At 42.2% G+C, this 26,895-nt stretch overlaps 3 protein-coding genes across 3 annotated transcripts; all 3 read right to left on the bottom strand.

Moving 5' to 3' along the window:
• Window positions 1-5,646: 5,646 nt before the first annotated feature.
• Window positions 5,647-12,381, bottom strand: commd1 (copper metabolism (Murr1) domain containing 1). The gene is made up of 3 exons (XM_070828291.1): window positions 12,203-12,381; window positions 10,314-10,604; window positions 5,647-5,886 (listed from the first exon to the last, which is right to left on the bottom strand). The coding sequence occupies exons 1-3, from the start codon at window positions 12,374-12,376 to the stop codon at window positions 5,779-5,781; spliced, it is 573 nt and encodes a 190-aa protein (XP_070684392.1). The 5' UTR covers window positions 12,377-12,381; the 3' UTR covers window positions 5,647-5,778.
• A 2,215-nt stretch (window positions 12,382-14,596) lies between these two features.
• On the bottom strand, window positions 14,597-18,444 carry LOC139199035 (uncharacterized). Its single transcript, XM_070828040.1, has 4 exons — window positions 18,419-18,444; window positions 17,867-17,945; window positions 17,098-17,213; window positions 14,597-16,716 (listed from the first exon to the last, which is right to left on the bottom strand). Exons 3-4 carry the CDS (start codon window positions 17,211-17,213, stop codon window positions 15,597-15,599), a joined length of 1,236 nt encoding a protein of 411 aa, XP_070684141.1. The 5' UTR covers window positions 17,867-17,945; window positions 18,419-18,444; the 3' UTR covers window positions 14,597-15,596.
• Window positions 18,445-22,367: 3,923 nt separating this feature from the next.
• Window positions 22,368-26,506, bottom strand: LOC139198874 (uncharacterized). The gene is made up of 5 exons (XM_070827849.1): window positions 26,449-26,506; window positions 26,065-26,088; window positions 24,966-25,081; window positions 24,274-24,300; window positions 22,368-24,154 (listed from the first exon to the last, which is right to left on the bottom strand). The coding sequence occupies exons 3-5, from the start codon at window positions 25,079-25,081 to the stop codon at window positions 22,819-22,821; spliced, it is 1,479 nt and encodes a 492-aa protein (XP_070683950.1). The 5' UTR covers window positions 26,065-26,088; window positions 26,449-26,506; the 3' UTR covers window positions 22,368-22,818.
• Window positions 26,507-26,895: the final 389 nt, after the last annotated feature.

The following is a 26,895-nucleotide window of genomic DNA, read 5'->3' on the forward strand; positions in this document are numbered from 1 at the left end:
TTTCCTTTAAGTTCTCTGATTTTAGATCGATTTTAGTTTTCTATGGTGTTAAAAGAAAAAGAAAGCCGTGTAAAGGTAGGTAAACACACACCTGTCACACACCGCCTCCAAAGCGTCCCGACACAGGCTGCGGCTCTCCTCCTCCTCCTCAGCTGGGGCGCGCGGATCCTCTTTAAAGCGCGAGCTCCGTGGAGCCCGAGTGCATGCTGGTCTATCCCCGAAGCTCCGACAGGAAGAGAAAAGTCAAACCTGCTGCTCACCGAGGGGGAGGGGAGGGGAGGGGGGGAGGTGAGGGAGGGGAAAGGAGGAGGGGAGGAAGGTGAGGTGATGAGGGAGGTGAGGTGAGGAGGGAGGAGGGGGAGGAAGGTGCCGGACATGTGCGCGCAGTGCATGCTGGGCGATCCCCAAAACCTCCGACAGAAGGAGAAGAGTCAAACCTGCTGCTCACCGACGGGGAGGAGGGGGAGGAAGGTGAGGAGGGGGAGGAAGGTGAGGAAGGAGGTGAGGAGGGAAGGTGAGGGAGGTGCCGGACATGTGCTCGCAGTGACTCCTCCCCCCTCCGGACCCAGACAGCAGGAGAAGCAGCCATGTTTTCACCTCTGTGTCCTTTTTGGGGAAAAAAAAGAAAAGTATTTTAGTTGCAGGCTGCAGGCTTCCTAACTCACACTGTTTCCTCCTCTTTTTTTTAAATTAACCTCTTTAATTAATGATACAGAAGTTAATACAAAAAGATACAACTTTTTATTGATCAGAATCAGAATTCTTTTATTGTCATTGTGCAAAGAAGCACAGTGAAATTGAAATAAAAAACAGCAGCTCTCATGAACAGTGCAAACAACGGAAGGTGCAAAATACAGAATAGTGCAAAAGAACGACGGAATAAACTTTAGTGCAAAAACTGTACCGGGGGGGTTTAACATTGGATTTTTGAAGAATAAAAAAGATATGTACAAAGAATATATAAAAAAATATATACAAAAATATAAATAGGTGGCACATTTCTTTGGTTGGTTGTCTTGTCTGATCCCTCAGTGGGGAAAGTTTGCCGTTACTGCAGCTCAAGGGGACGGACAAGACAAGAAATAGAAAATTAAATACACATAATATATACAGAAAAAACCCTCATATACACAAAGAAACATTATATACACAGAATAATAATAAAGAAACAACAGCAGGGTGGCTGCTCCTTAAAGCTGCACTTAAAGTTGATGTGTTCCAAACAGGGACACGTAAGAAACGTCATGTACGGCAGACTGACTCAGCTGTGGCGGGTCAGACCCCCCCCTGCAAACCCTGGGACACTTTGGTGCAGCGTGGATCAATACAGCACCAACACTTATTGTGCAGCAGGTAAGCTGGTGCCTTCGTGGTCCCCGAGACCATAAGTCCTGGGTCCAGAGGCACTTTGTAGTCCAGCAGCCGGTGTGGGACAGAGGGGCGTCCTGCACTCTTATTATGGTCTCCTCTCGCTCTTCATCACCTGACGGTTGGCCAGGAAGCTGGAGCTGCAGCATGGTCTTCATCGGTAGAGCAGAGGGGGCAGTGAAGTGATGATGGATCCATCAACAGTTAGCACCGTGTGCTCATGTTTCTTGTCATTGCAAATGATCACAACACAGTTTTGGTTTAAGAATGTTTATTTTTCTTGATTTACATTATGATATCAGTTTCCAATTTGAGTGCACACATTTTAGTCAACATTTATCATAAGTTTATCAAGCCAGTTTGAATATATATATATATATATATATATATATATATATATATATATATATATATATATATAAATATATATTATATTTTTTCCTATGATAGAGTTAAGTTATATCTGTCTTGTTGGGTTTCCTTTTTAATTTATTTTATTACTGTGCCTATCCTTGTACACGTATAGAAACAGCTGTAAACAAAAAAAAGGAAAATTGAAGAATTGTGAATATTAATGTATAAACTGTTGAATTTGAAATAAAAACTAAGTCAAAAAAAAAAAAGAAAAAAAAAAGGGGGAGGCTTTTATGCTGGAATGAGGAAATGGACTGTCTCAACTCCCAGTGCTGGGCAGGGGTGCTCGGAGTTGCAGAATTTTCTCATAACATGTTGTATTACGTAGTGTCTAGTGTTCCTTTGGGTTTTGGTTAGTTTAGGTATGTATATTGATATTATTTGTATCATATATTTAAATGGCAGTTGGGTTTATTTTGAGGTGTTAATTGTAAGTTGGAACTCCCCCCTCGTTTGTCTGTGGGCTAGCCCATGTCTGTATATATATATATACACCCCCCTTTCTTCATGTCATGGATTCAGATTTCTGTTGTATTATGGGTTTGTTGACCTCAGTTTCTTTAAAGGGCCCTTAGTTAAATATTCAGTTGATACTTTTTCTTGTTTATGTATTTTAATCAGTTTGCAATATTGATTTTCCTTTTTTGTTTTGGCTAAATAAAGCCTTAATGTTGAAAATGTGCCTTTACTGTTTGGTCCCTGACACACAGTAACGATGAGAAAACAAAGAATGAATAGGAAGAAGAACCTGATTCATATTTATGAGCCGTTAAATGTTCCATAGAAACGTGGAGAGCAGCTCCGGCTCCCTCCGCTGAGCTGCAGACGGACAGAAGCAGCACAATTACAGCTACAGAGCCCAGACTGATGGAACTGGTGGATGTTTAACCTCTGACCCCTGCAAGCTTCTCATCGTCCAATCTCCGCTTCGTCCCAAAAATAACTCTGGTCTGAAATCTGGACGAAGACAGCCGGACGCCGGATTACCGCTGCTGCTGGTCACTTTCAAAATTAAAAATGTTCAAGTGCATTTTATTCCAGTGTCTGGCTTATAAAGTTTATTGGATTAAAGTATATAATTTTGCTTTAGTGACATCACGTTAACAGAAACAAAGTCAGACCTCTTTTAAATGTTGAAAATCAAATGACTAATAATTCATATTAATTCATATATATATATATATATATATATATATTCATATATATACGAATATATATATATATATATATACACACACAGTGCTTAACAAATTTATCAGACCACCTAAAAATGAGAAAACACAAATATTTTAGAAATCTGTCAAAAACTTGTTTCAAATTAAACATTGTATTATTATTTATTAGGCAAATAACAAACTGGAACAACTAAATAGTCCTTATTCACATGTTTTAACCAGAAATCTTAATATCTAGTTTGACCTCCCTGATTGTTTTCATGGACTTTTCCACCGTCTCTTTTGTTATTGAGCTCCAAATAGTTCCCAGCTGTTCCCTCAGACTTGCTTTGGATTAAATTTGTGTGTGATCTATTTTTTAATCCAATAAATCCCAGATCTGTTCGATAGGATTCAAGTCTGGACTCTGACTTGTTCAGTCCATCAGTTCCTCTACTCCAGATTCTTTTCCATCATTTCAGATCCATCACTGTGATTAAAGAGCTGCACATACTGGTGGGTTAACCATCACAGGAACTACAGAATATATAATAATAATGCAGGGTGGAGACGCCGGTGATGAGTGATGAGATGGTCCGACGTGCTGATCTGATGTCGGAGGTTTTTTTTAATACGAAGCAAATCACAACAAGAACAAGGGAATATTTACACTGAGCAGTTTTTTTTTTTTAAACATCATTTCTTCCTCTTCCTCAAACACACCCACTAAATTTAACTCCAACTGCAGACAGACAGACAAACGCTGTCCACAACATTAAGGCTCGCGAAAGTTTTTTTTATTGTTTTAATGGTGGTCAAACAATAAAACTGACGATAGCTGCGATGTTTGAGACGCCGTACAGAGACTCTGAGCTATAAACGAACTGAGAACATTGATTTGAATCTAAATTGGCACAGATCTGAGCACGAACTGGAGGGCTGGAGGGACCTGAACCACGTACCTGTGGGGTCACACTCACTTAATAGGTTATTTATGAAGTCTATATCAGTGTGTCGGCCACAGCCACACAAAGACAAGCTAGAAAAATAGTATACATATATCTGTGAACGTTGGCTCTACAATTTATGCATTTATTGACATTCACCGTCAGGACACTAAAACTAATCTACTGGCCTGGTTAATCAGTTTTAACACAGCGCCTGTGGTGTCAAACTGCAGTCTTTATTCCCTCACATGTACCTGACACCAGGTGACGTCTTAAAGGAACAGGACACTCTTTTCAGCTGCCTTTAATGATGACGACAACAGGCCAGAATTAGTTGATGCTTTGAGCTAAATGCTTGTTGCTAACACGCTGTTATTCTGATGATGTCCTGCGGTGGTGTGTGTGTGGTTCTAGGTATCATTTCCCCTGCAGGAATAGTTGTATTAGATTTTTTGTAAACATCTGAGTGACTTGCTGACGTTTAGCATGCTTGCATGCTAATGTTAGCGAGGCATGAACAGTATGCTTTGTGCTAAATGCTTGTTTTACAGTTTTTAATAACATCCTGGCTAGCTGAGCGCTCACCCAGATATGCTAACATTCAGCAGATTTGTGTACTAATGTTAGCTGCGCAATATCACTATGATTTGAGCTAAATGCTAACATTAGCTATAGTTAGCTTGTTCACATTCATATTAAAAAACTGAACACAAAGTTTAGCATGTCAGCATGCTAAGATAAACATTCATGCAAACGTTAGCATGTATTGCTAGCTTATGTTTGTCATGTGTGAAGCAAACGAGAGGTGATTAACATACAAAGCAAAGCTAACATTTGACTTATTTGTGTGAATTTTTATGTGGGCATGTTTTTTTTTCCCACATCAAATAGGACCAAATTAAAACATGAGTGGTTGTACCTTCTGTCCCACTTGCGTCTCAAACCCTCAGTTTATGTTCAGTCTGGATAACACTTAAATTACTTTAAAGACAACTTCAGTATTTTTAAACCTGGGCCAAATCTTTATATATTTTGGGATTGGTCCGGTAGATTTCCTCGGCTGAGAACGGGCAGTGAACGGGCTGTAATGGCTGTAACATGATCAGTAAAAAGTGCCTGTTTGATCCACTGACAGGCTCAGAGTGTTATTCTAAGTGTGTGACAGCATCATGGAAAGGATCCCTACAGAGAGAGACCTGGAAGATCCTTTTGGTTTAACCACAAACAGCACACACACCAGACTACATTCACTAAAGCAGGGATTTTATCTTGCAGAACACAGGAGCTGCTGGACTACTGGCAGTTAGTTTGTTTATGGTATTGGACCTGAAATTAGTTCAGGTCCAATACCATAAACATTTAAAAACACAAAAGTCACACAATAACACAAACAAACTAACGGATCAAAACTCTGATAAACTAGCAACTGCTCTGTAAAATCACTATTTTTGTCAATGGAGTCTGGTGGCTTTGAACCAAGCAATAAAACAGCTGTTTGTGGTTACGTCCTCGCTGACACTGTTGCCCTAAAGGATCCGATTTCAGCCATCACAGCTCATTTTGCTGTCCATTCTTGGCTGCCAGCTGTGGCGATCAGTTCCACAAAGTTTAAGGTTTAAACGTTATCCAAATCCTCTTTCTTCAAAGGCTTCATCTTTTCCAGAGCCGCTCAGAGAGGAACCGTCATCCTCACAGAAAACACGGCAGTCCGGCACTTTGAATTATGGCGTCAGTAGGTCAGATCCCACGTGAATCATATATATCTTACACAGTATGTGCAGTCTGAGTCCTTACGCAGGTGTGAAAGCTGTGTTTCTGTGTGAAATGCTGCTGAACCCACTGGCAGGGAGAGAGGAGTCTGAGTCACACCTCACCGTCTGAGGTGAAACTCTCTTTCAGGCGCGGTGAACGAAGCCGTCGATGCTCTTCTGGATGTCGGCCATCTTCTTCAGCACGTGGTTGACTTTGGCTTCGTCAAACTCCAGACACACAAACTCTGAGTCCTGGGACGGACGGACAGACAGGCAGACAGACAGACAGACAGACAGGCAGACAGGCAGACAGACAGACAGGCAGACAGGCAGACGGGAGAAAGACATTTTATTACAACACATTATCATATACACCGAGCGTCGTATATGAAAATGTTTGACTTAAACTTTATTGAGATGTACGGTATTCACATGCCAGGAGGACTCAGGACAATTTCTCCCCCTTAAAGGACAATTTCTCCCCCTTAAAAGACAGTTTCTCCTCTTAAAGGACAGTTTCTCCCCCTTAAAAGACAGTTTCTCCCCCTTAAAAGACAGTTTCTCCTCCTTAAAGGACAGTTTCTCCCCCTTAAAGGACAGTTTCTCCCCCTTAAAGGACAGTTTCTCCCCCTTAAAGGACAGTTTCTCCCCCTTAAAAGACAGTTTCTCCTCCTTAAAGGACAGTTTCTCCCCCTTAAAGGACAGTTTCTCCTCCTTAAAGGACAGTTTCTCCCCTTAAAGGACGGTTTCTCCCCCTTAAAGGACAGTTTCTCCCCTTAAAAGACAGTTTCTCCTCCTTAAAGGACAGTTTCTCCTCCTTAAAGGACAGTTTCTCCTCTTAAAGGACAGTTTCTCCCCCTTAAAGGACAGTTTCTCCCCTTAAAAGACAGTTTCTCCTCCTTAAAAGACAGTTTCTCCTCCTTAAAGGACAGTTTCTCCCCTTAAAGGACAGTTTCTCCCCTTAAAAGACAGTTTCTCCTCCTTAAAAGACAGTTTCTCCTCCTTAAAGGACAGTTTCTCCTCCTTAAAGGACAGTTTCTCCCCTTAAAGGACAGTTTCTCCCCCTTAAAGGACAGTTTCTCCCCTTAAAAGACAGTTTCTCCTCCTTAAAGGACAGTTTCTCCTCCTTAAAAGACAGTTTCTCCTCCTTAAAGGACAGTTTCTCCCCTTAAAGGACAGTTTCTCCCCCTTAAAGGACAGTTTCTCCTCCTTAAAGGACAGTTTCTCCTCCTTAAAGGACAGTTTCTCCCCCTAAAGGACAGTTTCTCCCCCTTAAAGGACAGTTTCTCCCCCTTAAAGGACAGTTTCTCCTCCTTAAAGGACAGTTTCTCCCCTTAAAGGACAGTTTCTCCTCCTTAAAGGACAGTTTCTCCCCTTAAAGGACAGTTTCTCCCCCTTAAAGGACAGTTTCTCCTCCTTAAAGGACAGTTTCTCCCCTTAAAGGACAGTTTCTCCCCCTTAAAGGACAGTTTCTCCCCCTTAAAAGACAGTTTCTCCCCCTAAAGGACAGTTTCTCCCCCTAAAGGACAGTTTCTCCCCCTTAAAGGACAGTTTCTCCTCCTTAAAGGACAGTTTCTCCTCCTTAAAGGACAGTTTCTCCCCTTAAAGGACAGTTTCTCCTCCTTAAAGGACAGTTTCTCCCCTTAAAGGACAGTTTCTCCTCCTTAAAGGACAGTTTCTCCTCCTTAAAGGACAGTTTCTCCCCCTAAAGGACAGTTTCTCCCCCTTAAAGGACAGTTTCTCCCCCTAAAGGACAGTTTCTCCCCCTAAAGGACAGTTTCTCCTCCTTAAAGGACAGTTTCTCCCCCTAAAGGACAGTTTCTCCCCCTAAAGGACAGTTTCTCCCCCTTAAAGGACAGTTTCTCCCCCTAAAGGACAGTTTCTCCCCCTTAAAGGACAGTTTCTCCTCCTTAAAGGACAGTTTCTCCTCCTTAAAGGACAGTTTCTCCCCTTAAAGGACAGTTTCTCCTCCTTAAAGGACAGTTTCTCCCCTTAAAGGACAGTTTCTCCTCCTTAAAGGACAGTTTCTCCTCCTTAAAGGACAGTTTCTCCCCTTAAAGGACAGTTTCTCCTCCTTAAAGGACAGTTTCTCCTCCTTAAAGGACAGTTTCTCCCCCTAAAGGACAGTTTCTCCCTGCCACTGTTGCCTAATATAATATCTGCTCCTGTTTGAACTGAATCTTTGGTCTCTTAATTAAAGAGTTTGGTCGGAGCGTCTTGAGATAACGCTGGTATGAATTGGCGCTGTATAAATAAAGATTGATTGATTGAAGCAGAAAATGCGCGTTACTGCAGAGACTCTGAGCCAAAGCGGCCCGGACAGGGTGACCTCTGCAGGTCGACCCCCGGCCCGTGCTGGACTGATCCGCCTGGGGGAGGTCTGCTGGGCCCGCAGCGTCCCCGGCATTTTACAGGCCAAACAACACAAATCTAATTAATCTCTGATCTTTCCTGATGCGGTTCCAACATTAAGCTCCTTCATGAACAGGAAAATACAACAACGTGATGGCAGGTAAACAATTCTTAAACCCATTAAGAGTGCAGAGGCCAAGCTGCACCAGCTACAGCTAAAGCTTCTATCACAACCAGATTAATGGTCAAACGAGGCACAAAATGTTAAAGGCAGTTCTGCAACTTATTTTAGAAGCACTTTTTGTCATATTTATTGAAATTGTCATAAGAGCCCTGTAGCATTCAATAAAGAAAATATAGTTTGACAAAAAAAAGTCCAGTGTTTGTGGCTGTCACGGGACGGTAACACACCTCATAAATCTGTTTCATTCAGTCCGCCTGCCTGCACACATGGATGCTCACTTCAAGGCTAAAGCTAGCGAGGCAGGTGCACAAGGAACGGCGGAGAAAGAGGCGTCAGACGCCCACTGAGCCAAAAACAAGAGGCCACAGAGGGGAAACTCTGAGCTAAAGCCAACGTTACCTTCCCGACGGATATGATTTATACGATTGTGGCGCTGTGGAGGGAAGCCTGAGAGCTGCGTGGAGCCGTATTATCAGTGGGATACTTTCAAAATCAGCTACTCTGCCGAGGCTTGGAAGGCTTACAGGTAGAAAAATTAGAGGAGGAATAACAATAAAAGATGATACGCAGCTCTGATAAGGGAGGACGAGGACGAAGGATCGACAACATTAAGCCCGTAACAGTAGCAGCTGTATGTTGCTGTGACGTCTCAGTGACCCACAGTCCTGCACTGACAGCACATACATGAGGGGCTCCGCTCATTTCAGCCCCTTTGGGTGCAAATTTTAGGGCTTTTTCTGCAAAAATGGAATTTGATTTTGTAATTAAAGGTCACCACATAAACAGTAGCAGTGCCTCGGGGCTGTTGTGGTCTGGGAGGGGCTCTGACACCGTTTTCAGCCCAGATTGGGTAAATTTAGCCTCCTCATGGGACGGGGCCTTTCTGAAACAGAGCAGTAATCCGGTCACATCCACAGCCAGGCCGGCCCTCTGTCCCCAAAACCAGTTCATGCCTGTGCTGCCGGCAGAGTTTGTACATTTGTACACAGCCGGAGCACCAGCAGCTGCCAAACTGCAGCTTTAAAAGCTAAAAGACAGTTTAAAACATCATTAATATCTTGCATTTTCGTCAAAGCGAGCTGTGAGGAGCGAGTCAGACGCAACACTAGAAGATAGATCCTTGACGTCCACTGTTTGAGCAGTTAGATTCACTACAATTTCAAAAACGGGGCTGTATGTTTGAATATATTTGTGTCTGAATGACCGGCAGGTACAAAAAGTGTTGGGATTGGTCCAGTAGATCACCTCAGCCTGCAGCCGTGAAACAGGCTGCAATCGTTTGGAGCGACTGTATGTCAAAAGTAAGTCCACTAAAAGAGCTTGTTTGATCCACTGACAGGCTCAGAGTGTTATTCTAAGTGTGTGACAGCATCATGGAAAGGATCCCTACAGAGAGAGACCTGGAAGATCCTTTTGGTTTAACCACAAACAGCCGTTATATCGCTCTCTGCACACACACCAGACTCCATTCACTAAAACAGGGATTTTAGCTCACAGAACCCAGATGTTTCTGGTCTATCGCTGCCTCTGTCAGTTAGTCTGTTTGTGTTACTGTGTGTTACAAAAATGTTGTGTTTGATCTGAACTAACCATTTAAAACTCCAATATCATATAATAACACAAACAAAGTAATTGATCAAGGCAGCAGGAGACCAGCAACATCTGGGTTCGGTGAGGTAAAAGTACTGTTTTTGTCTATGGAGTCTGGTTGTTTTGAACAGAGTGATATAACGCAGTAGGTCCACTAAAAGAGCTTGTTTGATCCACTGACAGGCTCAGAGTGTTATTCTAAGTGTGTGACAGCATCATGGAAAGGATCCCTACAGAGAAAGACCTGGAAGATCCTTTTGGTTTAACCACAAACAGCACACACACCAGACTACATTCACAAAAACAGGGATTTTAGCTTCCAGAGCACAGGAGCTGCTGCTCTGTCATAACCTCATTTGTTTAGTTAGTTTGTGTTATTGTCCGGTACACAAATATTGTGTGGATCTTGAATTTGAAACCAGTTCATTCCCCCAGCAGCTGCTGTCACTGGTCTCTTTAGCTAGCCATGAAGTGCTGCAGTAGAGGACTGGAGTTGTATTGGTCGGCCCCCAGAGTTGATATGCGATACCGAAACAGCGGATGTGAGTCTCACCTGTCCGGCTCGGCCCAGCTCCAGCTCCACCAGGGCGACCGGGCCGCTGTGCCCCGCGTCCCCTCGGCTGGCTGCGGTCTGGAGGTCCACCCTCCAGGAGAGGCCCCTGAGGCCGGGCTCCCAGCGGCTCCGAGCCAGCAAGCTCTCCCTCACCCGGGCTCGCTGGCTCTTCCAGAAGCGAGAGAGGGCGGCGGCCTGTTCAGCCGTCACCCCACCGCCGCCCTGCCTCTTAGTCTGGGCGGTGAGGAAGGCCTCCAGCTGGGCGTGGTCCATGTCTGCTGTGGCGATAGACTGAGAGATGGAGGAGACTGTGTTAACCATTTATTGTGACAATACTTTCATGATGCCTTCAGTGTCGCTTTCACTTAGTTAAATAAAGGAAAAGTCATTCTTCTTCTGTGGTTGACCTTAGTACAGGTCACAGTGCACCTAAAGGGATAGTATGGACTTTGTGGCACAGACGCTGAACTGGGTCTGCTACTGCTGTGGACAGGGGGGCAGAACTTAAGCGGTTATATCGCGTTCTTCAAAACAACCAGACTCCACTGAAAAAAACAGCAATTTTACCTTGCAAAGCACAGGAGCTGCTAGAGTAGTTGCTGTGTCTTTTGTGTTTTAGCGCATTAGATCAAATCCACAGCAACCTTCTAAAACTCCAAAGTCACACAATAACTTAAACAAACTAGCCAATCGAGGCAGCAATAGATGAGCAACTCCTGCGTTCAGCAAGTTAAAATGACCATTTTTATCAATGGAGTCTGGTGGCTTTGAGGAGAGCGATAAAACAGCTATAGTTCCCTGTTGGAAAGGACTGTGTGGTGGAAAAGTGGTGACAATATTCTAACTACACAAACGGATATTGATTTTTTTCAGGTGGGAGTTTTATTTAGGTGGTCATAATCCATTTTTCCGCCGTCCACAGCAGTACTCAGCGTCTGTGCTGGGACTCCTACATAGGTGATACACCGACTCTGCAGAGGGACGTCATACAATCCCACTCTGAACTATCCCTTTAACTGTGACCAGCAGTGGTAACAGGTATGTGTGTTAGTGCTGCTCCCTGCTGACAACAGGTGAGACACACAGGAGCAGACTAATGAATGAAAAAGTTGCACCTCTCACCATTAACATTAAGGGCCGTCATCATATACACGAGATCTCATTTCATATTTCCCTGAAAACAATTCTACATATCTTTACTACTTTATTATTGTCCTGCTCTTTTGGCACATTACAACACTTATTGTATGTATGTATGTATATATATATATATATACACACACACACACACACACACACACACACATATATATATATATATATATATTATTTTTTTCTCTCTCATTTCAATATTTGCATTTATTTTTGCACTAATTCTCCTACCGACACTTTATTTCTGCACCTTTTGCTATAACAAGTACATTCCCCCGGTGTGGGATAAATAAAGCCTCTCTTATCTCATGTTATTTTAGCTTGTCTTATATTTTACACTATACACCTTTATACTTATTCTACACACTGTGTCCCATGTCTTGTGTTTTCTATGGTCTAACGTTGGAAGTGCATCGCTGAGGGTCACTACCTGAAGTTCTTTATTTGTCATTTGCACAACAATTACAGGGACCAGCAATGCTCATATAGAAAGAAGAAATATAAGATATATATATACGAAATAATACATGTTGTGTGAGTGCATATACTGTGTAGACACACAGTCAAAATATTCCTTGTATATAAAATAATGAACACCCTGCCTATGAAGCAGGCCTGTGCACATCTATACTTCTTATACTACTTCTGCTACACTCATATAAACACATTCATGCATCCAGAGGAGTCAGAGGGAGGCTGTGGCTGCTGTTTCCGGCAGGACGCAGGTGTGCTCTTACCTTCAGGAGGCCCGCCATCCTCTCGTGCAGAGCCCTGAACTCTTCCGGGGGCAGCTCGGGGTAAAGCTCGCCCCTCAGCTGCTCCTCCGTCACCTCCGTGTTGTTATAATAAACTTTCTGGGCTATTCCGTTCAACAGGGCGCTCAGAGACTTCGCCGCCTCGTCGTCGGCCATGTTTTCTTCCTGTCACGTGTCACGTGGAGCGGATGGATAATATCACGTGAAGTCCGGCCCGGCACGGCATTGTGGGAGTTGTAGTTTTATGTTACCGTGATTCTTTATTCGCTTATATCTTATTTTTTTAAGGGTTGTTCCATGTTGTGTGGCTCTATTAAGACCGAAGACGAGTTATTAGTGAGGTATTTCAGTTCAGTTTTGATTGTCAGTATTTGAATTTGACGATTAATTGCTTTAATTCACTCTTTTACTTAGTTAGAATTAAAAATGTTATTCCACCCCTGTTCTTAACACACCACTAAACATTCCAGCCACTGTAATTTGCATATATATCACATATTTCGTTATTATTTTTCATTTTCATTACACTATACAAAACTAACAAAGCGTCCTCCATTGAGAACTACTGTGTACTTCCGGCCGCCATCTTTGTCTGTAATGAGTCTCAACCGAAACTCTGGAGTATTGGAGAAAGTTAAAAAAAACCAGCTGTTCAGGGTGTCTCGGCTTATTTTTGTTGAAGCGGAACAAATGGAGCTATGTTCAAAACAAGCAGCGGTAAGTGTGCTCAAACGACCTGCGTTTGTTTCTTAGTTTGGCTTGTGTTTATCTGAGAGATGCTAGTTTAGCCTTTAGCTAACACAGAGAAAAGATAATTAACGCTAGAGGCGCATGCGCAGTGCTGCCCTCGGGGTAACGGCCCGTCATTCTTCTTCTTTTTTTTTTTTTACATTTCTTTTTATTTTAACATCCGTTTATCCGTTGTCAGTGGTGAGAGTACATTTACTAAAGCAATCCAGTACCAATTGTGGAAGAAGTATTCAGAGCCTGTAATAGATTGTTTAAAAGAAGTGGACGTAGCTTCCGGGTCTGAAAAGTGAAGCCAATGCGGAAGTGCCTTAAACCTGCGTCCTTTTAAAATTCTCCTCCTTCAGCTAAATAAACTGTTTTAAACCCTCATGGCTCAGCTGGAAAAAGCAGCTGAAAACAGGCTGTTTTTCTGATGGAAAGCGTGAGACTTTTTTGTTGTGGTTCTCACAGGGAAGCGAAGCTGCAAAGCCACGATGATTTTATAGACCATGATGCATTGCTGTAGATTAACTACAGCAGTAAAATGAAACATAAACACATGAATGCAGCAGTGATATTAATTCAGAAGCATTTTGTTGCAACATGAGTACTTTTACTACTCATCCATAAGTACAGTTTGCTAATAAATATTGGATAAGTCTACTTTAAGTTGATTAATTTTGACATTTCATACTTATTACTATGACCTTAAAAACATATGCCTTTAACCTACTTTAGAATTAAACGATTCATGACAAAAACTGATCGTAAACAGGTTTGGAGGTTATTTTATTGCATTAATTAGCATCATTTATTATTACTGGTTACAGCTTCTCTTCTCCTGCTGAAGTGATAGAGGCCCCTCGCATCATCTTGGACTCATAATGGAACAAAAAGATTTCTCCAGACTGCACATTTCTTCATGCATGTTGCAGACATAATTCAGCCCTGGTCGTGATGACGATAATTATATAATTTAGAATGACGATGTGATAAATGGGGAAATTTCAGCTCACTTTCTGCAGAGACACACGGCTATTGTTGTTTCCTTCAGTTTAAATCGGTTACTTGTGTACATTAATAAATTATCTGCCACTGAGGTGCTCCACCTAAGAAATAAGGTTTTCTTTTACATAAGGATTGTTAAATGCAGCTGTTTTTCGTCTTTAATGTAGATGCAGATCCTCCACTGGACAGATTGTTTTCAGCCTTTTATTGGGAGGCATTGGTGCTGGCTGTGAGACTTCGGTTCAGCTGAATGATCTCCTCCCCCCTCACTTGAAATGGAGACGGACGAGGCAAAGCGGAGCCACACTGTGAGTGTCTCATATTAAAGGAGACGTATTCTTCTCATTTTCAGGTTCATACTTGTGTTTGGGGTCCTGCTTGAACATGTTAACATGCTGTGATGTTCAAAAAAGCTGCTTACTGCTCTGGTCAGCCTCTTTCCGAACACTCAGAGGACATTACCGGTTTTGCTGAGAAAACAGTCCTGAGCAAAATAACTCACATTCCCATTTTGCGGTCGTATGAACCATCAGATGCACCTAAGAGAAAAAAGTCTTAATGATCTAATGTTGTGTTCAAACAGGTGATAGTGGTGTAACGTGGGATTTCCCAAATGATTAACACGCAGACGGACCAGAATGGATGCTGAGCAAAGCTTTAATCAGAAAGAACAGAACATCACTTTAACATAAGTGTACAGGACAATAATATAAGCACCAAAGATACTGAGGAACCGTTCCTTCTTCCTTCCTTCTGTTCAGTAAAGTAGATAAAGAGTGCTACTGGAAATTGAAATGGATTTAAATCATAATTATGTTATTAATTTTGGCAAACGTTCTCCTGCGTCAGGGTAACATTGAATACTGATTTTTGGAAAGGGTTGGCAATGTCAATGTTTAAATACTCATCTCATTTTTTATACCGCTTATCCGTGAGGGTCACGAGGGATTTGAACCCGGGACCTTCTTGCTGTGAGGCAACAGTGCTGACCACAGCACAGCCATGCTGCCCCTTGTTTAAATACAACAAGGGAAATTTAGAATTTAGAGGCACAAACACCCCAATGACTTTGTGTAGTTTTTTTAAATGAACAGTTTGCTGACCACAATCAATCATTTCACGAGCGTCAGTGAGTTTTTAAAGCATAAAGCTGGAGACAATCGCTACTTTTGTTAATGCTAACAAATCCCACGAAAAGATCAGTGCCGTGTTGGTGTGTCTCTAAATACTTTTCTGACCTCCCCACCCTTACTGAGGTACCTGTGGCTCTAATATAAACTTTCTGGTGAGTATTTGGCACAGTGGGTGTGGGTCAAAATAAAATACAGCAATGGAACTCTATGGCACTGAGGAATAAGCTTTGTACACACACACAGTGTTTGTAGTACTGTGGTTATATTCCTTGTTGGTTTTGGTCTTTTTCAAGAGATTTGTGGACAATAAGAAAAATATAAAAATCCCCGCCTTATCCTTTTGAATGCTTAAAGATGGACCAGTTCCAAAATTCAAGTGATATATAAAAAAAAAAAAAAGTCAAATGCCGGAGAAGGGAGACATTAAATCTATGGGAAGAAGAGAAAAGAAGTCATTCTTATTAAGCCGAAGTGATTGTTTTGATCAGATTCTCAGGATCTTACAGTTATTTTCCCCATCCCCACTTCCTGCCCCGCTTTTTCCCTCCGCCACCTATGAGTCTTATACCCTTGCCCCTTCTTTTACCTTTACGCTTGCGCCCTTTTCTACCCTTGCGTCGCCCTTTTTGCTTGCGCCCTTTCTTAGCCACGCCACCTCTTCCACCCTTGCGTCGCCCTCTTTGCTTGCGCCCTTTCTTAGCCACGCCACCTTTTCCGCCCTTGCGTCGCCCTCTTTGCTTGCGCCCTTTCTTAGCCACGCCACCTCTTCCACCCTTGCGTCGCCCTCTTTCCTTGCGCCCTTTCTTAGCCACGCCACCTTTTCTACCCTTGCGTCGCCCTCTTTGCTTGCGCCCTTTCTTAGCCACGCCACCTCTTCCGCCCTTGCGTCGCCCTCTTTGCTTGCGCCCTTTCTTAGCCACGCCACCTCCCGTATTCCTGCAGCCTTGTTGAAGACCGCCACCTCCTCTGCACTTGCTCAGTCGTCCATCCATCTCGTTCCCTCCCATTCCCTCCCACATGCCTGTGGCCACCTCGTTACCCATTCCTTCGCCTGGTGCGATTTCTTCGCCCGTGAATGTGTCTTGAGGGACTGTGCTTATTTCCTCGTCTACGTCCTGCTCGTGATTTGCCGGGCCGGTGTTTGTAACACATGAGGTCGTGACACCTTCGCCTGAGGAGCAGCTGGTGCACTGGAAAGGATCATCTCCAGGTTTATAACAACGAAATATGTTATCCAGCCCAAGTTTCGAAATCAATGAAGTATTGACTACCTCAGTAAACACAAACGCATAACCTCTCCAGTTCTGAATGACATTGTTAAAGCCGGCAGGGATGTCGGCCTCATTTGTTTTTGTACACGTTGGGCCACACGGGGATTCTTTTGAGTAGATGATGAGGAAGTTACCCTGACTGCTTGTAACGAGGGGCTGTATGTTTTCTAGAACACGTGACAGCGCTCCTGACTGTGCTGCTGCCACCATCCTGGTGCCGCGGTACACTTGACCCCCTGAAACCGTTTGCGTCACCGTGTCTGCTGGGTCGTCCTGAAAGACTTGCTGAAGACTGTCTGGGTCTTGGTTCTGGGGGACGTTAACGGCCAGACTGAAGGTGTCACCAAGTGCATACCTGCCAAAGGAACACATTACATGACTTTTTAATGAGTATCTTGGTTCAGGCAATTTAAGGTATGTGATGGTAGTATAGATAGACAGTTTGAATTGTGGAAGTGTGAATACACAGGTAAACTGAGGACAAATTCAGATTGATTGATTTAAAGGCCCTGTGGTGCCCAAGAGAAAGTCTACATTGCCAGAGAAGACATTTAGCAACAGGCATGGCAAATGCACGCTGAGTTTGAGATCCCATTGATGAAAACTAGGGTCAAGGGAAGATATGACGGTGAATTTTATTTGAATTTAGGAGTTAAGAGTTCAGAGTCACAGATAACAATTGGTCCAGCTGTAGTAGTAATACTGGTAAAAAGACAGAAGAGAGCTACAGACTCACTCATCTTTGATGCCCTCTACAGTACTTGCGAGCCAGTCCTGGTTCACAGCAGCCAGTCCGCTTCCAGCAGACAGGAAGAAGGCAAAAGCCACAGCCATCCAGCACAGGCCAGCCATCTGCACACAGATCAGGTTTAATAATAGAGTGGTTTTAACAAAAGGCATTGTCTCTAAGCACAGAATGAACAACAGCAATAAAAACAACTAAACCAAGTGCACAACAGACTTAAAGTGTAAATTGTAAAGAAACACCTTAAAGTTGTAGTTACAGGAGTCGAGCAGATTGAATCATTAATTTGGTTTATATAATAAAAAATCTACATATTAAGGAATTAACTTGACATTTAAGGTTGAAACAGTGTCCCGTTATCATGCATAGTTCAAATATTGCTTTTCTGAATGTTATAGACGCGTCCAAAAGCTGGACCTGGATAGCTGGATGGCAGAAGCTCACTCTCTCTCAAAGGCTGTACGCTGTGTTATTGAAGGCATTGAAGATTGAGCAGCACTTAATCATTCATTTTTTGTCAATATGCGTGTATTTTGTTATTTGAAGTTGCTAAAAGTAATTTCATGCGCTCTGTAAATATTTAAATGCAAATGTTGCGCTGGAAAATTTAGAGGATTTGTTTACAACTTCATGAAAGGCTTAAAGGCAGCAAGTTAGTGTCTAGTTTTGATTCTCCACAGTGCCAAAAGTGATGCTCGTACTGAAAACACCCAACAGGGACTCTACAGATCAATTCGCCGAACACTGAACATTTTCTTACATTATACAGTTGGCTGACTTGGAGGCTGATGTGAAGATGCAACCTCGGGCTTTAGCTTTGTAGTACCTCAGTTCTTTACCTGTGCATATAATGAGATGAAATCAAAGAAGAAGAAAAATACAATTAAGAAAATGCACAGGTACGTCTGTAGAGAGAGCCCCCCCCCCCCGATATTAAAGTTAGAGACAGCAAACATACATTTTCTAAATACGAGAGAAGAAAAGAAAGGGAAATAAAGCACAATAACATATTTGCACTGCTTTCATACGCTGCTGTCATACCTTATTTGTTAAGTACGTTTAAGGTACTTTAAGATCTTTTTTTAAAGGTGTGAAATGAGGAGTGACTGTGAGGTGAAGCAGCAACGCTAGATAGGCAGACCTAGTTACAAAGAAAGTGCAAAGTGAAATGGGAGGTGAATTGCCGAGAACTCGAAATACAAACGTTTACCTGCATGTGTCTGAGGTTTACTAATGTCAAATGAATATAGGAAAATATGCTCGGCATTTCAAAAAACGAGGAATGAAAAGTGACACGTTTTATTGTACGTACCTACTTTGTAGAGGAGACTCTTCCGGTTATCTTATCAGTGTTTGAAGGGATGTTGCTGCTGCAGTAAACACAGTCAGGAGGAAGTGAAGTTTTTTTTTTTTTTTTTTTTTTAGAGGACATGGCCAATATGGCATCATACCCTTATTTGAACATTTCTTTCAAAATGTAGGAGGAGGAAGATTAGAAAAAGGGGTAAAGCTATTATCTCAGCAGAATATGAGAAGTTAATGGGGTTTATGGTGCAGTTAGTAAAGGGGCTCTTAGATTTTGATGAAATGTATACAAAACCACAAGTAGAGTAACAATTTTATGTTATGAGAGAAAAAAAAGACATTTTTCCACATGCATCAGGTGCAATAAGATGGTCTAAAATCTAAAATCGGCTCGTGAACTGTCAAATCTGTTTTGTGGATTTACTTACTACTTAGTACAGAGCACAGGCAGCGCATTGACTGTGTAGAATAGAATAGAATGCTTTTTATTGTCATTATACAACGTATAACTAGTATAATGTGTTTTTTAGTCTGTATGCTCTTGCCTTGATGCACCCGTAGCGCCTGCCAGAGGGCAACAGGTCAGACATGTGGAAACCAGGGTGTGAGCTGTCCTTGATGATATCTTAGGTTAATAACTGTGTACGTGACAAATAAAGGTCTTGAAATAAAAATGACGTGCAGACAGAACTTATGTGCAGGTTGCAGCTACAGTTTTTAGTTTTAAGTGTCCTACATTTATCTGCTGCATTGATATTACTAAACTTGCTGAAAGCAGCCTCTCTAATCTTTAAAGTAAATCATTAAAGAGCACACTCAGACATCAATGCAGTACAATAAAGAAATCACCTGGAAAGCTCGCGCTGCAGTCCACAGCATGAAATGTGAATGTTTTTCTAATGAAAAAAATGGCGAATGGCAAACATTTTTCCATTGTTTCATGGCACAATGTGTCGGACAGACGTATGTCCCTGTTGTCTGCATACTGCATGGAAAGTACACACTTTGTGAGGGCAGCTGCAGTACGTACTATAGTAAAAGGTAGTAAAAAGTATGCGATTTGGAACAAAGGGACCGTTTATTCTTTTTCTCTTGCGTTTTTCTTTTTGCGTTATTCACACACTCGTAGAGCGAGTCGTCCATCAAATGGTGGTGTCGCGTGTGTCCTCGGGGCAAGACACTGAAACCCAGCTTGTTCCTGAGGCGTAGCTTCAGTGTGTGAAAGAATAATCCCCCCTCAGCCTGGATACCTCCTGTATGGATGATATATAAACTGCTGAATGTGGTGTAAAAGCGCTATGAGTGGTCAAAACGACAAGAAAGGCATTTTACAAGTACAGTCCATTTTCCTTTTGACCATATAGGAGCCTGGGGGTGTGATCAATTGTTTCCCAGGCGTTAGTTGGATCCCTGGCTATTTCCAGGGCAGTCGAGGTGGCATATCAGGAGTAGAGTGGTAGAGAGATGGCAGATAGACAGAACTCCTGTCTTGCTGTCCGGGCTAACCAGCACAGCCTAACAATAGCTATGGTGGAGGAACAAAAATGAATATGAAATTTAAAAGTCGTGCATATTTTGGGTCAAATTGCTCTCAAAAGTTTTGGGGAAATTGTGAGTGTGCATTTTTCTTTTCTACACGTTCCATAGACCAAACTCTTAAGCGATTAATAGCAAAAATGATCTGCAGATAAACGATATTTAAAATAATCTTTAGTTGCTGCATTAAACTTTTCCTAACGGCTAATGAAACCAGCTGTGACCTTTGTGTCAAAGAGGTTGTGCCTTTTGTGCAGCAGCCAAACAAAAACTCAGCGGTCAACAAAGTGTCACAGTGATCCCATGCAGCACCTCTGATATCTTCGTCATCAAGAGATAAGATGAAGACTTCTGCCTGGTGGATGACTCACAGATTCACCTTCCTGTTTTCACACTGCCTGTTCATCAAAACCACAAAAACAACCCGGAGGCCTGAGCTTAGACATACTTTACTAGTCTCAAAAGAAGACGTAGTTTATAAATTTATAAACCAGAATTTACCAGCCCAGGCCAGGATTAGATTAGATTAGATTAGATACAGGATAAAAATGTTTTACAGATGATATATACAGATTCGGTGCTATGAACATACTATACTGCATAACATGTGTATACATATATGGATGGATATAGACATAATACACAGATTAGATTAGAATATACAGATTAAAGTGCAATGAACATATTAAACTAGTGGACATAATATATGGATATATGGAGCAAGTATTGGTCATGATTAGGGTTTGGAGATTTGGCTGAACCCAGCCTTTATTTCTGACTTTTAGCTCACACTGTTTGTCGTTACACACAAAACCTAATTTTTAGTGTGCGAACGTAGTTTTTCTAAAGGGTTTAACTTGAGAGAGGTCAGAGAGCTGCCGAGCTGTTGCGACAGAATATCTAACTCTTCATTATGACTTGAGTGTTATCAGCACAGAAGCAGCAGGAACAACAGTCACCCTCACAGCAGAAGTAAATGGTGTGTTTCACAACAGATGTGCACACACACACACACACCTTTTCTCACATCTGTTATTGTGTCTTTTCCTGGATATAATAAAATGATCAGTTTGGCTGTATTTTATTTATTTTCACGGTTGGCAGTATTCATGATAATAAAAATGAAGGAGTGTCACAGTTGTCTCACACTTTGGATAAAGAGTTTCCAAATTCCCCATTTGGCCGGATACGAGCACCGACACTAATCTTGGGTCTGGAAGGACCTACAGTGGACAGTGGGTCTGGAAGGGAAACTGACTCTTGGCTGTTTGGCAGAAGCAAATGGCAGCTTTAGTGTTTCCAGCAGACGTTGTGCTGCCCTTCAGTTCCCAGGCACAACCTTACGGGGCTTTTCCTCAGCTCCAGGCTCTCTGCGTTTGTGTCATTTGCCTTTTTTTTAACGGTCATTCCCTTGAGTATTTAACTTGTTCGTTGTATGATAGATTTAATTTAGAAGCCTCTCAGAAAGCCTCTGTCTTGTGTTGTCGAGGATGTTTGCGTTTCATGGTGTTTTAGATGTCTGTACGTCAGCGCTTCTGGAGTAACAAGGGGTATAAACATGTATATCAAAAAGAGGCCAGATGTGGTGTGTAAATTCTGTTGTGTGTTAGAATTGGTGCCATATACAGTGAGGGAAATAATTATTTGATCCCCTGCTAGTTTTGTAAGTTTACCCCCTTATAAAGACATGAACAGTCCATAATTTTTATGGTAGGTTTATTTTAACAGAGAGAGACAGAATATGAAGAAAAAATCCAGAAAAAAACATTAAATAAAGGTTATAAATTCATTTGTATTTGAGTGAATTAAGTATTTGATCCTCAAGCAAAACATGACTCAGTACTTGGTGGAGAAACACTTGTTGGCAAACACAGAGACGTGTCAGACGTTTCTTGTAGTTGGTCACCAGGTTTGCACACAACTCAGGAGGGATTTTAGTTACAGATGCTCTCCAAACCCTGAAGGTTTGGAGGCTGTCGCTTGGCAACTCGAAGTTTCAGCTCCCTCCACAGATTTTCTATGGGATTAAGGTCCGGAGACTGGCCAGGCCACTCCAGGACCTTACTGTGCTTCCTCCTGAGCCACTCCTTTGCAGCATCACTGGCTGATGTTAATATAATATATTATTAGTATATAATGTGTGGCAGAGCCATGACATGAGATGAAGCACTTTTGGAAACATTTTAAGTACAGGTTAAATTTTTGAGACTAGCAAAACCTTCAGTCTTGCACCATGCCTCTATCTGAAAATTCAAATTCATTTATTCATTTAAAAATTGAAGAAGAGGGAGCAAGATATTAGATATATGTTATCTTTAAAATGCTGTTTTGCCTACAGGATCCAAACTGTGAAATGACAGCTGTTATGAAGAGACACTTGAATGACACACAGACAGAATAGATTGGATGCTGAGCTAAGCTTTAATCAGAAAGAACAGAACATCAGAGGATTTGGTAATACTTTACAGAAGTATGGTACACAGTGATATGAGTACCGTAAACACTCATCACGATTTACATCAAACTTCTTTACTTTAGTTAATGAATTTGAAACAAAACAATTTCCTCCTTACACATTCATGGACCAAATTGTGTATCACAGGGTATCAGAAACTGATCAGAACACTGCAAGTAAGAAAACATCGTCGTCAATTTGAAAACTCGTTGAGAAAACGCACTGCAAATACAGAAACTGAACACAATACAGATCCCATAACCTCTATAAACACATACTTGCGTATGAGTGCAGGACAAGGGACAAGGGACAGGACTTTGATCCACTTTGATCTGATTTATTGGCTTGCCTTCATATGCAGATGTCTGCTTATAGAGATGTCCGTTCAATGTCTGTTACACCGGAAATCGTCTTCATCACACGATACCTGATGTGCCCAAATACTGCAGACAGGTCGGCAAAATCAGAGGGCAGACAACACAGCACAGCGCACACACACCAGCACAAACCAGACAACACCTTCTTGCTCTCTGGTTTGGGCCACTGCTACAAGCCTGTCTGCTGCCACTTTGTGAGGAGGAAACACATTCTCCTTCATTAGTTTGTCCCTTTTTTTTGCCCTTACGACGCCTTCCTCTGCCACCCTGGCCTCCTCCTGTATTACTGCTGACTTCTGTATTAGGGCCCTCAATGCCACCTTGGGTGGAAGAAACATCTACATTAGTATTTCCCTTTTTTTTGCCCTTGCGACGCCTTCGTCTGCCACCCTGAGTTCCTGCATTACTTCCCACATTTGTATTAGGGTATTCAGTGTCACTCTCTGAGGAGGAAAAACTTTCACTTTGCATTATATTTTTCCTGTTCTGACCCCTGCCGCGGCTTTTTCGGCCAACCTCATGCCAGCTGCCACTGCTACCCTGACGTTGTCTGATATTCCTGTCAGCTTCTGTATTACGGCCCTCAGTGTCACTCAGACTAGGCAGTGAGGGGGACTTTCTTCTGCCACGCTGAGGCTGCGTCAACGAAGTGGATGGCAAGTTGTTGCTGGTACCAAATGGTACGTTGTCTGTAACACAATAGTCTGGAACACGGCCATTATCAGAGCACGTTGCGCACTGCACTGGGTTTCCTCTCCTACAACGGTATATGTTGGTCGCACCAACCGATCCCCCAAGACGCTCAAGGGCTTCACGATGGACTTCCGGTGTTATGGCTGGACCGCTGCGGGGTTGGAATATATCACTAAACACAACGGCATGGTTGCGCCAGTTCGTAATCTCTCTTATACTTTGGAGAATACTCCAGTGACCTCCTATCCTTGTGCATCTGTTACTACACGGGGTAGCGCGAACGTAGAAAACCAGCAGATCGTTAGGGTTACGATTCGTGACCAAGGTGTTAAAGTTCTGCAGAATACGGTACTCTGCATGATCAGCTCTACCATTTTGAACTGCATCAACACACTGTGGTGAAGCCCTACCACTCCTTAACATCCTCCCTAGAGCATCCCATGAAAGAGGCTGTCCACCACATTTGCGCACAACATCACCCCATTGCACAGGTTCATTAGGACACTGAGTCAGAACATTGTCCCATCTCAGGACTGTGGCTTCAACCACCCTTGCACTGGTGTACACTCGACAATTATCCACCTCATGCCTCACTTGGCCGCTGTCGTCAGTGACTTGACTGATGTCAAAAACCTTTCTTTCATTGTATGGGATGCTGACGGCCACACTGAACATTGGCGGTCTGTCAAAAGAAGCACACACACAAAATCTAAACTAAAAGTTGTCATTCAAAACAACAATGCAGTTAATTGAAGTTAGCTGGACCAAACCAAACTAAACCAAACTGTGGACGTCACTCACATTCTGCCATTTTGCGTTGGTGTAAACCTGCAATAGGAAACGGATACAAAATGTCACTGGTGTGTTTGATCGTTTCATACAAAACAGACGTTCGGAGAGTTTAATAGATGGATGGATGCACTGATCATTGAATGGACACAAACAGGCTGGAGATTAGAAAAAGATGATCAACACACAACAGCCCATCGGATTATATTAAAGATGTATAAATAAAGATTTAGACTTGGAAAAACGTTGTGAAATGGAATTACAAAGGCAACTTGACTATAGTTTGTCATGTTTACTGATTATTATGTTTTAATAAATGTATTGTGTCATTGAAATGTCACAATACATGAAGCAGATGGTAAACATTTCTGCCTCGTTTCACTCTGTTTGTTATAGACGTGGCTACAAGTAAGGTTATCATATAGTTTTTGTTTGGTTTTAGTAAATGTTTGTAACTTTGCACACATAAAAAAACAGCATAAAGCCAGAGAATAGAGGCAGAACCAATGTGACAGGAACCCCCCCCCACAAAGGAAGAAAACACTGAAATATATATGTATAAAATGTATATCTTATTTTTACACAGTTCTGACCTGAAAGGCCAAAGCACACACTATGAAGAGCTCCCTATCTATTATGTGAAGGATAATTAAATTTGAACATCAAAATAAGGAATAAGGAAGTTTTCCTCTGAGTCAACTCACCTGTTCAACATCTGACCTACAATTTCAGAAAGTTCATTCTGGTTCACAGCAGACACACCGTTCCCAGCAGAGAGCAACAAGGCCAGCGTTACAGTCATCCAGCATAGGACGGCCATCTGAGTGTTTGTAACAAACAGCATCAGCATAGAGGATTAGGCAGGAATGATAGCAGGGCTAAGTACAATCTCAATATCTCAAAATGCATATAATCTACTGCAGGATGTTATTAAATACAGGGTCCAGCTTTTATATTGAGATTATACACTCATGTTTAGACATTAAAATGTGCCAGAAACCACATGAACGTGGCCTGGTCACAACTAAGAGAGACAGAGTGGCTGCTCGTCAACCAGCACACACAGTCCTGAGGGTTTTGAGCTGTCACTTTTGCAATATTTTCTCTGCATCCCATGTCTGTCCAAGCCACAGACTGTCCTTAAAGACTGATGACATGTCTTCACTTCCTCCCCCTGAACGAAAATGATCACTACTACACAGACTGTGGCTCTAAATACACCCGTCCAATGGGTTAGAGTTGGCTGTCAATCATGACGTCCCCACCCCTCTTTTTATTGCATCAAATAACTAATTAAAACCAAACAGGTCAGAAATATGAACACATAAACATACATCAGCGTGATAAGAGCAACATAAAGTGACAGAAACCGTCTTTGGGCTTCACTTTTGGGCAGCTGTCATGCCGTCCATCTTTAAACAAAGCCTTTGGTCTGAGCATGGCAGCAACCACAAAGAACAACAAATGAAAGGAAAGGCAGACATACAGAAAGAGCAGGAACAAGGAGAGAGTCTGGACGGAAATAACAGTAGATAACAGGAGCGCTGAGACCAATCAGAGGCTAAGCAGACCACCGACACAGTACCATGCTCACGGTTGGTATGTCTGTTGCTTTCTGGCTTACGGCTAACATTCATGGTTTATAAACCCAACTATTGATTGAAAAAGGAAAACTAAGTCTCAAAAGCATCTTGTTTCTGTCACCATAAGTAGCCATTTCATGGTCCTGCAAAGGTAGAATTTACAGAGGAAAAGGGAACAAAAAAAGTTGTCAAACTTCAACAGAATCGTGAGAATGCTCACCTTCACTACCGCTGCCAACAGGATCTAAAAACACAAAAGCAAAGGTAGGAGTAAAAAGTGTGTATCTCATTTTTATTTAGAAGGATAGCATCACATGCTTTCAAGCTAAGTTTAACTTTTGCATATTGCAAGCAAGCAGGCAAATTCTGTTTCCAAAATATCATAAAAAAAGCAAGAAAGAATGTGTTTTTAGTGCCGAGGGCTTTACCGAAATCAGAGTGCACCTTTTTAAATTGTAAATTTAAGACATGGAAATTAATACCTCTTATTTTCTCAATCTTGCAGCACATTACTGTCCATTAAAATCTGCTGAGTTTATTTATTTGTCTTCTTTTATTCAATGTTTCAATTTGTACAAATCCAGCAAATGTGAACGTTTTTTACCTGCTTTTCATGGAGAAAGATGCCCAATGAATTCTTTTGACTCTGCTTCCTTCTCAGTGCAAACAGCTCTTGCAGTGGATGCAGTCAGAAGGAAGTGCTGTGTTTAATAGAGGAGAGCCTGAAGGCCAAACCCTCTGAGTGGCACCATTTCCTTATTTGACCGTGTCCTTAAGAAATTGTGTAAGTAGTTGAAAGACATCCTGCAGTTTGATTCAGGAAGTTGATAATATTGCATGTACCTGTCATTACTGTTGATATGTAACCCCGACTCGTAACCTTTGGAGGCCTGCTTATGGTTGACAAAATGTTCAAGAAGGGCATTTTGGGTAGACATAGGTTTAATCCTTATTATTTTCAATTATAATCATATATTGTCTCCTGTGGTGTACCCCAAGGCTCCATGCTGGGGCCCCGCTTTGTTTTCCTGTGTCATTGCTGCACTGACAG

Source organism: Pempheris klunzingeri, chromosome 3 (assembly GCF_042242105.1).
Source record: "Pempheris klunzingeri isolate RE-2024b chromosome 3, fPemKlu1.hap1, whole genome shotgun sequence".
NCBI lineage: Eukaryota > Metazoa > Chordata > Actinopteri > Acropomatiformes > Pempheridae > Pempheris > Pempheris klunzingeri.

Bases quoted from the DNA above. Each gene is read 5' to 3' on its own strand.
- commd1 (XM_070828291.1), bottom strand. From the start codon at position 12,376: ATGGCCGACGACGAGGCGGCGAAGTCTCTGAGCGCCCTGTTGAACGGA. The intron at 10,605-12,202 runs GTAAGAGCACAC...TCCATCTCTCAG, and splicing joins GGATGGCGGGCCTCCTGAAG to TCTATCGCCACAGCAGACAT. The intron at 5,887-10,313 runs GTGAGACTCACA...CGTCCGTCCCAG, and splicing joins AGCTGGGCCGAGCCGGACAG to GACTCAGAGTTTGTGTGTCT.
- LOC139199035 (XM_070828040.1), bottom strand. From the start codon at position 17,213: ATGGCTGGCCTGTGCTGGATGGCTGTGGCTTTTGCCTTCTTCCTGTCT. The intron at 16,717-17,097 runs GTGAGTCTGTAG...TTCCTTTGGCAG, and splicing joins GTAGAGGGCATCAAAGATGA to GTATGCACTTGGTGACACCT.
- LOC139198874 (XM_070827849.1), bottom strand. From the start codon at position 25,081: ATGGCCGTCCTATGCTGGATGACTGTAACGCTGGCCTTGTTGCTCTCT. The intron at 24,301-24,965 runs GTGAGTTGACTC...TTCCTATTGCAG, and splicing joins GTAGGTCAGATGTTGAACAG to GTTTACACCAACGCAAAATG. The intron at 24,155-24,273 runs GTGAGTGACGTC...TTCTTTTGACAG, and splicing joins CCAACGCAAAATGGCAGAAT to ACCGCCAATGTTCAGTGTGG.